The following is a 14,265-nucleotide window of genomic DNA, read 5'->3' as shown; positions in this document are numbered from 1 at the left end:
CATAACATGTTAGTGACAGAAAACCAAAAAAAAAAAAATATGTATTTCCACACTATTTTAGTTTTTCTGTATACTTATTCTACCTTCTATCATTCATTAATAGTTTTTTTGGGAATGAAGTTGGATTTCTAAGGCACGTATTTAAATAAAATAAATTTTAGCTACATGCCTTAGAAATCAAACGTCCTTCTCTTCCCTCTACCGACCACTCTTACCAAACACAGTTCCGAAGTCCTTTCAAGAAGATCACGACATGGATTTTGTTGGAACAAAAATGGAAATTATTGGTAAGGAAATATTCTGATCGAAGACTTCAATCCTGTTAACACGTCAAGACTACCCAATTCATTACTGCTAAAACACATTTTGAAGACCCAAATACGGCAAAAGAAATTACGTATGGTCGAGCTTAAGAAAATCTACATCCATACCATACATACATGTGCAAAGGTCCGAGTTAAAAAAAAAAAATAGAGAGAACGTACAAAATTTTAGATTTATGAGGTAGGTAGTTTAAACAATAAACTAAATTACTCAAGTCAAGAAGGCGACGAAGAAGAAGATCGAAACTAATGAAATACAAAAACAACTGGATCCCTTAAAAGGCATTCTTCTCAAGCAATCAGGCACATAATTAGCCAACCATGCAGGAGAACAAAATCCATGGCATTATGGTTTGATTTCTTTGCTCAATAACACACAGCTATTACCTCGAGAAAAATATGACTCAGAAAAACAAAAATAAAACAAAAAGACCTGTTCTTGGCAGCTCCACCTTATCACATACTACAAGTTGCTCTCCTCAAAAAGGTTTTTGGACAAGGCATTATAATGGTAAAGAAAGCACCAAAGTCCGTGGGGGTACAGATGCGACGAATCTTGTGTTTAACGCTTTTAAAGCACGCTCTCGCAAGCCTCGATATCTGATGCCTGTGAATCTAATACAGCTTGTCCATCACTGCTATTACTGATGGTCCTCTTTACAGCATCAAATACAGCTTTCTTATACATATCGTCTTCCATCTTCTTAAGAACCTCTTTCACCACTTTAAAGTCCAATCCTTTAGCCAAAACTAGCCCCCCAATAATTTCACCAAAATTATTAGGTGCTCTTGGTAGATCGATCCCTATATCATCCAACATAGAACCATAAAGCAGACAACCAGTGCCTATGTCTTTAGCTGTGATAACCTTCTTGTCTAATAAGTATTCTAAAAGCTTCACTACTTGTTCAACGCAGGGGGGGTTTTCATCTAAACCAACGGAGATTGCTTCCTTGACAACTTCAGGGTGGTAGGCTGGAGATTTCAGCTCCTCCACACAAGTCATTGCTTCATCCAGAAGCCGAACATTGAAATATTCCTTCAAAAGCAACACCGTTTTTCTGCTGAGTTCATCCAGATTTAATTTTGGAGCTGAAGCCACAGGTTTCTCAACAGCTGGAGGCACGTGAGGAGTAGCTTTACTAGGTACAGGGGCTTGGGAAGGAGGTTCTGTAACTGAACCAACATCAGAAGGACGAGGAGAAGATCCAGTACTACCCTGCAAAAGTGCACTACTCTTTCCACCAATAAAGCCACTGCTACCCTGAGGTAGCAGCCTTGTGTTAAGTGATGTGGACTTGTTAAACATTGGTGACGGGACACGTCCAGTAGGCTGCATAGTAGATCCATCACCCCTTGGCATTGAGCGGTTCCTAGCCACCTCCCAATTATCATTATCATTCCCAGGCATCCCAGGCATCCTCCTAGTTCCTGGCATGCCAGGCATCATACCCCCCGTACCAGGTCGGTTGATTGGAAACCCACCAGGGCCAGTACCCCCTGGGGAAGCAGACGTAACACGATTATTTCTGATACTTGAAGTAGCACCTGGACGCAACCCGAGATTTTTTTCTGCCTCGGAGTGTATCTCATTAATAGTTTTAGCTTTGACCTACAATAATAATAGTAGTAGAAGAATATTATACTTCACAAAATGTGTGAACTACCAAAACAAAATATTAATGGCACGAAACCAACCTCTTCACGTCTTGGTACCCAGCGGTTTGATCGCAGATCAATAACATCACGAACCATGAACCTGAGTCGCGCAGCGAGTTGAGGGTTTGCTGCCAAGTCCTTCAATCTATTAAAGTATATATCATTTATCCGCTGTGATTTTGGACTCTCATCAAGCTGTTTTCCAATAGTATTGAAGAACTGACAAATAGCCTCAACATTTTCTTCAGCGGGACAAACCTTGTTGTCGGGTCCCAAAAGCTCCTGGTTCACACAGTAGCTAACGATCAGCACCATTAGATAATAGATAAAATGCACAAAAAATGAAGGGCATCTTTATATCTCATAAAGTAGTTGCTACAAGTGAACTTAAAATTTTAACCTTAACAATGTGATGGACAATCTTCTCAGGGACCATTTTCTGTTTCAGAAGCTCTCCAATCAAACGGATATTTCCAAGGGTGCGAAGCTTGACCAATCTTTCCTTATCCCTGCGTTCAGCCTCTTGCTCTGGAGATGTCATTTGCCTAACTTCCTCCCTCAGTTTATCAGCACCCTCAAATGCCTCCTGGCAGTTATTCAGGAGAACACGCTTGAACGTGATTTCTTTCCCACCTGGTTCATCAGATGGATAAGGGGGAAGTTTTTCATTGAGATCGTAACACAACTCCGAATACATGGGACAAAATGTAGGCTCCAGGACGGCCTTCTCAAATATAAGCTGTATCACACCCTGCATGACACAACACTCTATGAGTTCATCTGGCAACATCTATACAGTTGAAAGAACACATCTATAAACAGATCATCTAACCTTCAATATATCAGCTGATGTAATGCCAGAGTCAATAAGTTGACCCTTGAGAAGATCAAATTTTTCAGGTGTAAGCTTGTTCAGTATACTGCACCCAAAATAAAGGTTGTCAGTACATGGTATACAACAAACCAATACTGACTAAACAGGGTGAAGAACGAAAATAGATTATTCCCAGAAGCAAAAAGGATAACTTGTATTGTACAATCATCCATGTAGCATTACAGCTCAAGAACTGGGATTACTAGATGTCAATGAGCGGGAGACAAGACAATTCATTAGTGAGTGGTATTATATAACCACTCCTTTTATTGTTTAGCAATTCAATAACTAGGAAAAGATGACTCCTAACTGGGAAATTATTCATTACATGTGACAAGGAAACAAAAATTACTGTGACTGGCATTTCAGACATGGTTAAGAAAATTTGAGCGCACTACATTACAAGTCACATCTTAATAGTCAATTCATAAAGAAATAAGTACTTGAAAAGGTAACACATAATTTTCAACTTTGTAATGGAAAATTAAGATTTAGCTTTTTTTTTGAATAAATTCTGCTCACTCAGAAAAGAAATCCAGATTTTACTAATACAAAAATATATGGAAAACCAAACACATTATTATTGGGCATTCAAAACCCTAGCAGAAAGCACCACTATCATTAAATCTATTAAGTTTTTTTTATTATGGTGAGTTCAATATTAGAATGTTTATTGTTCGACTTGATCTTTGACTGTGTCTTGAGGGTTATTATCTAAAGGATTATATTACTACTGCCAACAAACAAGTCCACAAATACCATTTTACGACATTCATACATTTATGCTAATTAATGCAGAAAGTGGCATTACTCATAATTGCAGAAAATTACCCTTTTACAGTCTTTAACACACGTTCTTTATCAGAAAGATTCCCCCTTTTAGCAGACCATGGCACCTCCGCCTTGACCAATGCTGGAGCAGGGCCCCCCTGGAATTCAGAAGAAAATGTAAGGTTGAAAGTAAAGTCAATCCGCATAGTCGCATACCCACAAATACAGAAATTTGCAAGAAAATAAGGAAAATTAGAAAAGAATCAAATATTTGAATCCTGGTCCCTCTGTAAGGTATATAGTGAGAACACAAACTTGGTTTACCAAATCAGTACAGCCTTTATCTATAGTTTTTAGATAACTTCTTTATGGAGTATTTATTTAGAATAAAACTCTAAAGAAGTAACCTAATTCTATAGGGTTTAGATACAAGAGGCTATTTATATCCCCCTTATAGTTGAATTGTGGCTAACCCCTAATAGAGAGAGAAATTCGACCCCCACTGTAGAGGACCAAATTTCCACCGCTTGCTTCCATTCAATTGATTTCATCTCTTTCTCTTTATCCTTGATCTTGTGTTGATTTGTTAGAGGCAATCTATTTTGGTTGTTATTCATTGGTTGAGATTCTAACTTGATCTTGTGTTGATTTGTTAGAGGCAATCTATTTTGGTTGCTATTCATTGGTTGAGATTCTAACTTGTTTGATCTTGTCTTTTGGTTACAGTTCCTTGAACAAAAAAATTATTTAAAAACACAACCCATGACAAAGAAAGGGAGCAAAACTGTCTGTCTGGCCATCAAATAATATATTAATTACCGATTGATTGGATTGGGATCTAGCATATTGGGATTGGTCTTGCCGATTAAATTGATTTCCGGAATCATATCGTCCAGCTACGTCTTTGTTTTCTCGAAGAGACTCCCAGGTCCTCTCCTCTCCAGCGGCAGAAATTTGTGCAGAACGATTACGCCAGTCACGATTATCAGGCTCTGAATAACGACTCTGAGACTGATTTGGTGGCTGTATGTAAGCAAAAGAAAATGATATAAGAAAATAGTAAACTTCAAAGCTGCAAAAAAATTGCAATCGATCACTTTGAACATTTTGATTGCTAGCAATAGCTGAATGATGACAAGATATTTGAATACTTGCAATAGAATTTGGCAGTAAATTTACCTTGCTTACATATCAAGTAAAATTAAATCCAGACCAATTGTCTCATACAAAAAAGGAAACATAAAGCTTAAAAAATAAAAAATAAAATCCAATCAAGATAGAATGGAACTTACATTGATTTCTGCACGACTCCAGCTTTGATCTTCCCCAAAGAGCTCAGCTTCAATTTCACGTTTGATTTTTAAAATCTCATCAGAGATCACAACAGCCTATTATAATAAAATGATCATAACAATATCAAGGCAAGGCACTAATGATCGCAATACTGATATATATTACATATTCTATATTCAAATACCAGAGTAAACAACAACAACAACAACAAAGCCTTAGTCCCGAAATGATTCGGGGTCGGCTAACATGAACCATCATATAAAACCGTGAAATCAAGTCGTGTCAGCGATACCAGAGTAAACATATGAAAAAAAAATTATGCAACCAAATATCAGTGTAGAATTAAGAGAAGATAAAAATAGTTAGAAAACTAGACGAAATGAAGGAAATATCTTTAAAAAGATAAGGGATTCTGAACAAGGAAATATAAAACAGAAAACATTGCATATCATCCATCCTGGTTCTACGTCATTCATAATTGGTTACAAGCAAGAAAATAAATAGTAGCGACCAGGACAGCTATCTTAACAAGCTTAATAATACATCAGGAAACATTACCTCTCTAAGCTGCAAAAGTTGGTCTCTTGTGTACCGCACACGATCATGAACCTCAAAACGTGAATCACCAGTCTAGAACAGAACAAAAATGGAAGTCAGGAACTTTCAGCATCTAACAGTCGAGTGAAACACAGAACAAACAACAACTAAACTCAAGTACAGCAGAATTAAACATTGGTGTCGCACGATATTTTTTGTGGGATACACTATCTTTTTTAATAGACTCCATTCATGAAAATCTAAGACCTAGTACATCCTTCACTGAGCAGACTGAACCCATCAAATAATACAATTGAATAAACTACAACAAAAAAAATTGTAGGATGCAATTATGTACATGTCAGTAGCTTCTTTATGGGCTACATGAAACTCACTACGTACCCACCTAAAGACTACATATTGCTGTTGGTCCATATTTACAGCAGGTACACATACTAAGTGGCCTACCAAGAATTAGGACCGTTGAAAAATGATGCTCAAGTTCGTGCTGGATAACAAATAACCATGGGTAAGCTAATTAAATCAATCCAACCCATAGCAAAATAAACATCAGTGATCGAATTTCATTGTTGATAATTGTTATATCAACACCAATCATTGGAAAACTTACATATCAGTAGCTTCTTTATGGGCGACCTGAAACTCACTAAGTACCCACCTAAAAAGCCTATATATCGTTGTTGGTCCATATTTACAGCAGGTGCACATACTAAGTGGCCCGCCAAGAATTAGGACCGTTGAAAAATGATGCTCAAGTTCGTGCTGGATAACCAATAATCATGGCTAAGATAATCAAATCAATCCAACCCATAGCAAAATAAACATCAGTCGATTAGACAAAAGAAATTGCTCAAAAGAAACAAATTCTAAAACTTCCATAGCTTTAGGTTAATTTGTTGTATTTCTATCTAATACCGTCCACGGACCACTAGTTTTTGAAGCAAGAAACAAGAATTTTAAGACATTAACAAAGGAGGCATGTGTTCTTAAGTGTTGCGATTCACGAAAGCATCATACTAATGAATGAAGAATTGTGACAACCATTCACCGGAAAAAATCAAGCTCATATCGTAACAAAAGCATCAAGATAATCCACTCCCAGATCCAATATTTTCCAAAACCGTGTTAGCAAAAAAAAAACAGCTTTTACCAAAAAAAAGAAAGTTCTAAAGTCACCAACAAATAAGCAAAGGCAACCATATCCATAAGTCAAAACAGGCCCAGATCCACAGATAGATAACGATTTCCACACAATACAAAGAAAGTAAAAGCTAAAGAAAAAACCTTTAGAGGAGCACCGCCATGAGGACGCAAGAGAGGGAGATCACCGAATGAAATAGAAGAAGAAGAAATTGCAGAAGAATTAGAAGATGACTCTAAGCGTGGATTGAAGAGTCTGCTTCCTCGACCACCACCAGGTCTCAAGCTCAACACCGTCTGATCACCTTGCTGCATACCTCGATCTTTCACTCCCAGAGAAAATCTTCGCCGTCAAATTAAAACCGACAGAAAACGGATCAAGATTCAGCTACAACAACAAAAGCTGAATCCAGATAAACTGATTCTATGTATAACCTAGAATTAAATACAAATATAGATAGAGATAGATAGATGGATGGATGTATAGAGAGAGAAAGGATTTCTCTCCTGGTTAGAGAGATAAGAGGTTCGCTATGTTTTCTCTCTCTTCTGCGGAGAACAGAGAAGAGAAGAGAAGAGAAAGAATGAGAAAGAGAGGGTATGAGAGGCCGCTTGGGGCAGGGAAATACAAACCCTACTTTAGGCGAGTGTTTGTGGCGTTTTTTTTCCTTTATTTATTTATTATAAATTAATTCCCTTTTTCCTTTTCAGATTCTACATAAGATTTCGTATGGAATTACCTTATTGTCCCTGGCAGTTGGGGAAGTCAGTTGGCTGCTAGTACAGTAAATAGTGACCGTTAATGACCTTTCATTAATTATGTTTTAATTTCAGAATTTTGATTTACTGATTTAATAGATTTTATTTATTTATTTTGATTTAGAGTTATTTTGGATAGCTTTTCCTAGAGAAACTTAAGAGAAAATAGAATGATGTAATAAAGTCAAGTAACCCTTTTGTGAATTCATAATCTATATATCTTGGAAAAAAAAAAGTGGGCTGCTATACACGGCACCTAAATTCCGGTCCACCGCCCATTTTTGACATATTTGTCCTCCTTACTTTTTCTAACAAAAAATTCAAATTCTCTCAAATCCTCTCTACCTTCTTAGGATTTTCAAAAAACCGAGCTAAAATTCAAATTCTCTCAAATCCTCGGTACCTGAATATACAAAAAAAAATGCATAATAGGTTATCATAATGTACATTAAAAATTAAAAAAAAATTGTTCGGGGCAATTTCTCTCCATTTTTTGCTTGAACGGGCAGCCTGCCCGTTTCACCATGGGTGGAAACGGGCAGCGCGTGTTGGTCCCTTGTTTAGTTGCAAGTATAGTTCCAAGGGGGGGGGGTTAGGAACTATTTAAACTTTTTAACAATTAGGGCAGACTTCTTTTTCTAAGGAAAAAGGTTTGATCAGCAGCGCTGAGTAAATAGCAAGATACTGGCTTAGTCAACTGGTGACTAGGTCAGTTTCTCAGCTTAAGTCAGGAAATAGCACTTAGAGTCTATTCCTGAGCTCTTACGTTTAATGCGCACAACTCAACTTAACCTCTTTACTTGGTCAGTTTTTGATTATTTAAGCAAGCAATATAAATAAGGAGTTAAAGGTTTAGAAATACTTCACTCAGCAGATTTATCCAGGTTCGGCTTCTTCTAAGCCTACGTCCTGTCCCTGGAACACGTTCCGAGATTTCAAATCCTCTATTGAGTTCTTTAAAGGTAGAGCCTCAAACCTTTTACAATATCAGCAATTGAGTATGACAAGAGTACCTTCCTCTATACTTCTACTCAATCATAATCTCTCGCTGAGTACTTAAAACCGAGTACTCAGCCTCTCCTTTCTATCTCTAGAAATGATAAGTGTTTTGTCCTAATACAAAGATGTGCTAAGACACTTTAGACGATTTACAATCACTCTAGACTTTTACACAGATACTTGTGATGGCACTATTTATAGAGATGTTTGGGTCGTCGGTCATTTCGAATTTCGAAATAACCGTTGGAGGGAAACGGCTATGTGTCGTTGTCATCCTGACTTGCACAGAGCTCTCGGCCAATCACAATCATGTATCTTCTGTCCTTGGTCAGCTCAGCAGATGGTCTCTCCTTTTATGGTAAGGTCAACTGGACAGCATACTGTGTCGTCTGAACTTTGCCAAAAGAGGAAACACTTTGTCTGGAAGTTTTCCTTTGCCAGCTGCTGTTTTGTACGCTTTGTCGAGACTACTCAGCAGCTTCATCTTGAAGTTGTTCCCGAAGGTCTTCTAGATCCTTCCGTTTGCTGAGTTGCGATTTCATTCAAAACGGCAACATCTTGACATACGCGGGCCGAGTGTACTGAGTTGTTTGACATGGGCCTTGGATTCCGTATTGGGCCTGGGCCTTTTGATTCTTATGTCTTATAACATTTTAACTCAACATTGAACAAACACATTAGTAGAAATAAATCAAAGCATTTAAACTTAGCGTGTTTAGAATATGTATTTTAATTATACTTAAATAATTTTGTCAAATCAAAATTATGTGGAAAGGTGTTTCAACAATCTTGTGGTCGATGAGGATCCTGGTGATGATTGACCCCAACCTCAGTGTACCAGTGCTGCGTAGAAACCCAGCAACGAGAAAAACTGGTAGGTTGATGGGGGTGTACGTCAGCATGTGCCAGATGAAGCACTGCTCAAAGTTTGTTGCTGATGTAGTGCAGTTTATCTTGGGATAGATAAAGTACGTCAGCAAATAGTGAGCCATCTTCTGGTGCTGACCCATTGAAGATGCTGAGATTTCTCCTGAGTAACCCTCAGGTTTGCAGAAGGTGTGGACATAGTTTGTCTTGTCCTGATCTCCTGACTTCCTCAGCCTTACTCCCTCAGTTTTGAGCTGGAGGAGATTTCCTATGTATAGAGGGTTGATGAAGATGGTTTTCCCTCTTACTTCAGTGCTTAGGTAGTCGGCGGAGTCACTGGCAACCTTGAGATTGTGGTAGAACTCCCTTACTAGGTCAGGATAGGTCTCATCCCTGACCGAGAACAGCCCAGTCCATTCGTTCTTGGAAATCCACTCAGCAAATGGCTGTTCGTTCTGTACAAAGTGCTCCGAAACCCATCTGGAGGGTTCTACCTTCCATTCACGTACATTGTCGAAGACCTTGGAGTAGGTCCTGATCTTAACATCTTTCCCTTGGCCAGAAGTTTGGCCAGTTTTACCCTTGCTCGGTGTAGAAGGGTTTCGTGAAGGTTCATCGGAGCTGGACTTTTGGTGGCCGGCACCGGAGACGTTGAAAGACAACTTAGTCATTCTTAATATGGAGAACTTAGAGGAATTTGCGAGAGAGAAGGTTCAAAGTGGTTTCTTTGCCTTTAGAATTGATTAAGCGTAAAGAATAAAAGATGAGGAAATTCCCATAATTTATAGACGGAGTGAACGGTGTGGATCTTAATCAAATCCATGTGTCAGTTTTGCCTTGGGATCATGTAGCGACAATGATCCTGGCATTTATGACACATTACGGCGAATACGTCATCCTAGGCTATACGCGTGCTTTGCATTTATGCTAACGGATCAATCACTCAGTATTTAGAATGTCAAGCGTTTGATATTCTGAATGGTCAGTATTGTATTTATGGATGATTTTTAATTTCAAGTTATAGACTAATTTACTGAGTGTGCAAGTATACTCAGCATTGTATATTCAATCAGTTTCGATGAGTTACTCAGCAAACAATTAATCACTCAGTATGTAATTCACTCAGCATTCATATCATTTAGCACAGGAAATTACTGAAGAGGATTAAACATACCAATTGCTTCTCTCGGTATGCTGAACTGATCACGGGCCAGTGGCTTCGTGAAGATATCCGCAAGTTGTTCGTCCGTTGGGACAAAAATCAGCTTGATCTCACCCTTGAGTACATGGTCTCTAATGAAGTGATGTCGAATGCTGACATGCTTCATTCTGCTGTGTTGAATTGGGTTCTTTGAGAGATCAATTGCACTTTTGTTATCACATTTGACTTCAATTGTCTTCGTTTGAACACCATAATCTTCAAGCTGTTGCTTAATCCATAGGACTTGAGCAACACAATGACCAGCAGCAATGTTCTCAGCTTCAGTGGTAGACAAGGCTACTGACGCTTGCTTCTTGCTGAACCGGGATACAAGACAGCTTCCTAAGAAATGGCATCCTCCAGAGGTGCTTTTTCGTTCCAGCTTATCCCGTCCATAGTCAGCGTCAGTGTATCCAATAAGTGTAAAGTCATGAGTGTTTGGATACCACAAACCTGCGTTCACTGAGCTTTGCAAATATCTAAGGATTCTTTTTACAGCAATGTAATGAGATTCCTTAGGGTTAGATTGATATCTAGCACAGTAGCATACTGAAAACTGAATGTCCGGTCTACTGGCTGTTAAGTAAAGTAGAGAGCCTATCATACCTTGATATAATTTGCTGTCTACTGACTTACCATTCTCATCAGCACAGAGGACAGTGTCAGTGCCCATAGGAGTGGATATTGGCTTGCAATTTTCCAAGTCATATTTCTTTAAGATCTCCTTGGCATATTTGGCTTGACTGATGAAGATGCCATTCTTTCCTTGTTTAATTTGAAGACCGAGGAATAAGTTGAGTTCTCCCATCATAGACATTTCAAACTCAGTCTGCATTTGTTTGCTAAACTCCTTGCACATTGATTCGTTAGTTGCACCAAATATTATATCATCAACATAAATTTGGGCCAGCAGGGTATCTTTACCCTTTTTCTTAATGAATAAGGTTGTATCAGCTTTACCCATGACGTAATTTCTAGTCAGCAGGAAACTGGTCAGCCTCTCATACCAAGCACGTGGTGCTTGCTTGAGGCCGTACAGAGCCTTTTTGAGTTTGTAAACATGGTTTGGGAACTTAGGGTCCTCAAAACCTGGAGGTTGATTTACATAAACCTCCTCGTTTATAACTCCATTAAGAAATGCACTTTTGACATCCATTTGGAATAATTTAAAATTCATATAAGATGCATATGCACATAAAATTCTAATTGCCTCTAGCCTTGCCACTGGGGCAAAGGTCTCACCGTAGTCAATACCTTCTTGCTGACTGTAGCCCTGAGCTACAAGCCTTGCCTTGTTCCTGACTACGTTTCCTTGTTCGTCCATCTTGTTCCTGAAGACCATCTAGTTCCGATGGTCTTTTGACTCTTTGGATGAGGCACTAACTCCCATACATCATTTCTTCGAAATTGATCGAGCTCCTCTTGCATTGCGTTCATCCAGAATTCATCGTACTCAGCTTCAGCGAAATTGATAACAACCCAAATTATTCTTGAATAAGGAATAAGGAAAAATTAATAGAAATAATGGCAAACCATTATTCCTTCTAAAAGAGATATTTATACATGATTAATGTGGAATTAATGATAATTAATGCAGGGGAGAATATGCAAATAATGAGGAAAAGGAAGGAGTCTCTAGCATTATGCCACGCCACGTGGACCATGGCGAGATACGCCATAACGAGATACGCCCGATGAGAGCGAGTAGCGGAGACCCGCCATAGCTCTCAAGGAGAGCGTACATACGCCTTGACGGATCAAAGAATACGAAAAGGGATATTCATCTTACTGATAGAATATTATCCCAAGGACCAAAAGGGATATTCACCTTGAGAACGCCGCAAGAAGAATCGGATGGCGGATCTCCACGGTTCAGCTCAGTGAGATCCGCAGGCGAACCTATGAGGCGAATCTCCTCTTTCACCTGATTCATCACAGTAACGGCTAACCGCCGACTCGGTCATAAAGACCATTAATGAGCTATCAATTAGCTAACCGCCAGGTTAAAGGTAACCAGTAACCGCCATTAATGGAGCATTAATGGAGATCTTCTAGTTGCTGAAGGTTACGACTTCCAAGCTATATATAGCCTACATCCCTAGGCTATCAAGGTACACTTTTACTTACCCTTTGTCAATTCAGTTTGCTCTCTTGTTCTTCCTTACTGACTTTGGCATCGGAGCTTCCCCCCGTCGAATCCAACGACGCCCCCCACAGGGACGGACGTTGATCGGAATTTTCCCACCTGTTATCAATTGGTGCGGTGAACGTGGATCTCTAACAAACAGAAGATCACAAAATCTTGATTGTATAGAGTTTCACAAAGAACAAAACAATGGAGTCAACGGAATAGAAATCACAATCTCAAACTTTGGCTCAATCAGTATAAATAAATCTATCCAAAGATAGGGTTCTCTATATATTGGTGAGAAAGAGTTTTCTACATCAAATCTGGAATTTTATGATAAATCAGATAAGTTTCCTCCCGTTTCTTATTCCATTTTTAATTGAGATCCATCACCCTTATAAAGTGCTACGAATATCATTACATGTTATTATGATAAATCTAATAAATTGTGAAAGATAAAGTCATAGACACAAATCTTTCATTAAATCTTGCATGCTCAATATGCCTTATATTTCTATGCATGACAAGTGTAGCATGCCATTATCGTTGAATTAGTACAAGATGCATGTATAAGATCCGTAATCTTGGAATTTTATAAAAAATTCACCCATTCAAGGTGATTTTATCACTTAATATTAAGATATCATAAAAGGCTCGTGTAATTACAGATGTTTTAGGTCTGACCAGTCTTTTGGATGAACATGCATATAACTATTAGAAGAAATTACAAAAAAAATCATATTTGGTTTTTCCTTGTACAATTCACCATCTATATATGGCTTTTCTCCTATATAGTACTTTTAATATCAAAAATTCATATTTTTGAATATTGTTTTGTCAAACAGTTATTTCATTCCCTTTTTTACAAAGATGTGTCTATTCATATAAAAACTGTTTATTTGACATTGTTAGAATTTCTGTTACCAACACAAGAGACTTGAAAATATTGAGTCTATTTGTAATTATCCTGTAATTGTCCCTAACTATTAAGGCCATTATGAGTTGACGAATTACCAAATTGGATAAACAAAACTTTCATGTCCTGAGCTAACTACAAAATAGTGCAAGTGTCGGTTTCGGACCAGAACATTAATTTATGCAAAATTCTTAGGATATACATGAGAATTCCTTAAAGATTGGAGGATTGTATGTGAAGGTAGGTAAGAGTGAATTTTGAGTAATTTTCCTTACACTCCAAATTGGAGGAGAATCATGGTACATGTATTTTTCTTCCAAAATTACCCTTTCTCTTTTATTTTATTCATACAAATGAAATGATATAAGAGTAATTTTATATATAACTATATTATTAAATCATCACTTACCTTTCTTTAATTACACCTCATTCAAATGAGGCTTTAATGATCTTTGAATGCCATTAATGTATGGATGCACAATATTAATTGCAAGTAAATAGCAACTATGTAAGATATCTTACCCAATATAGAATGCCATAACTTTTATGACGTTTAAAATAAATATGCTATCTTGGATATTAATGCGCATTGAAATACAAAAGGATATTATTCTTAAACCATTCTCATTATGGTTATTTATTAAGAATTCATTATGATATTCATGTGCAGTAGCAATCTTTATGGTTATGACCGTTATACGTGATATTATTATTAAAACAAGCACGATTAAAATTCTATTATGAATTTGTTTGACATATAATATTTACTCGGTTTTA

The 14,265-nt window shown here is 37.7% G+C and overlaps 1 protein-coding gene and 2 non-coding genes across 3 annotated transcripts; all 3 read right to left on the bottom strand.

Moving 5' to 3' along the window:
• Positions 1 to 471: 471 nt before the first annotated feature.
• On the bottom strand, positions 472 to 7,261 carry LOC136203353 (eukaryotic translation initiation factor). Its single transcript, XM_065994479.1, has 9 exons — positions 6,763 to 7,261; positions 5,479 to 5,550; positions 4,920 to 5,015; positions 4,447 to 4,650; positions 3,688 to 3,785; positions 2,815 to 2,902; positions 2,383 to 2,733; positions 2,022 to 2,264; positions 472 to 1,935 (listed from the first exon to the last, which is right to left on the bottom strand). Exons 1-9 carry the CDS (start codon positions 6,931 to 6,933, stop codon positions 895 to 897), a joined length of 2,364 nt encoding a protein of 787 aa, XP_065850551.1. The 5' UTR covers positions 6,934 to 7,261; the 3' UTR covers positions 472 to 894.
• LOC136204473 (small nucleolar RNA snoR103) lies at positions 5,814 to 5,918 on the bottom strand. The gene has a single exon (XR_010675316.1). It is a non-coding gene; the product is annotated as a small nucleolar RNA snoR103 (small nucleolar RNA).
• LOC136204474 (small nucleolar RNA snoR103) lies at positions 6,087 to 6,193 on the bottom strand. The gene has a single exon (XR_010675317.1). It is a non-coding gene; the product is annotated as a small nucleolar RNA snoR103 (small nucleolar RNA).
• Positions 7,262 to 14,265: the final 7,004 nt, after the last annotated feature.

This window comes from Euphorbia lathyris, chromosome 8 (assembly GCF_963576675.1).
Source record: "Euphorbia lathyris chromosome 8, ddEupLath1.1, whole genome shotgun sequence".
In the NCBI taxonomy this organism is placed as follows: Eukaryota; Viridiplantae; Streptophyta; class Magnoliopsida; order Malpighiales; family Euphorbiaceae; genus Euphorbia; species Euphorbia lathyris.
Note: the sequence above shows the minus strand (reverse complement) of the source record. Positions and strands in the feature narration are given on the sequence as shown.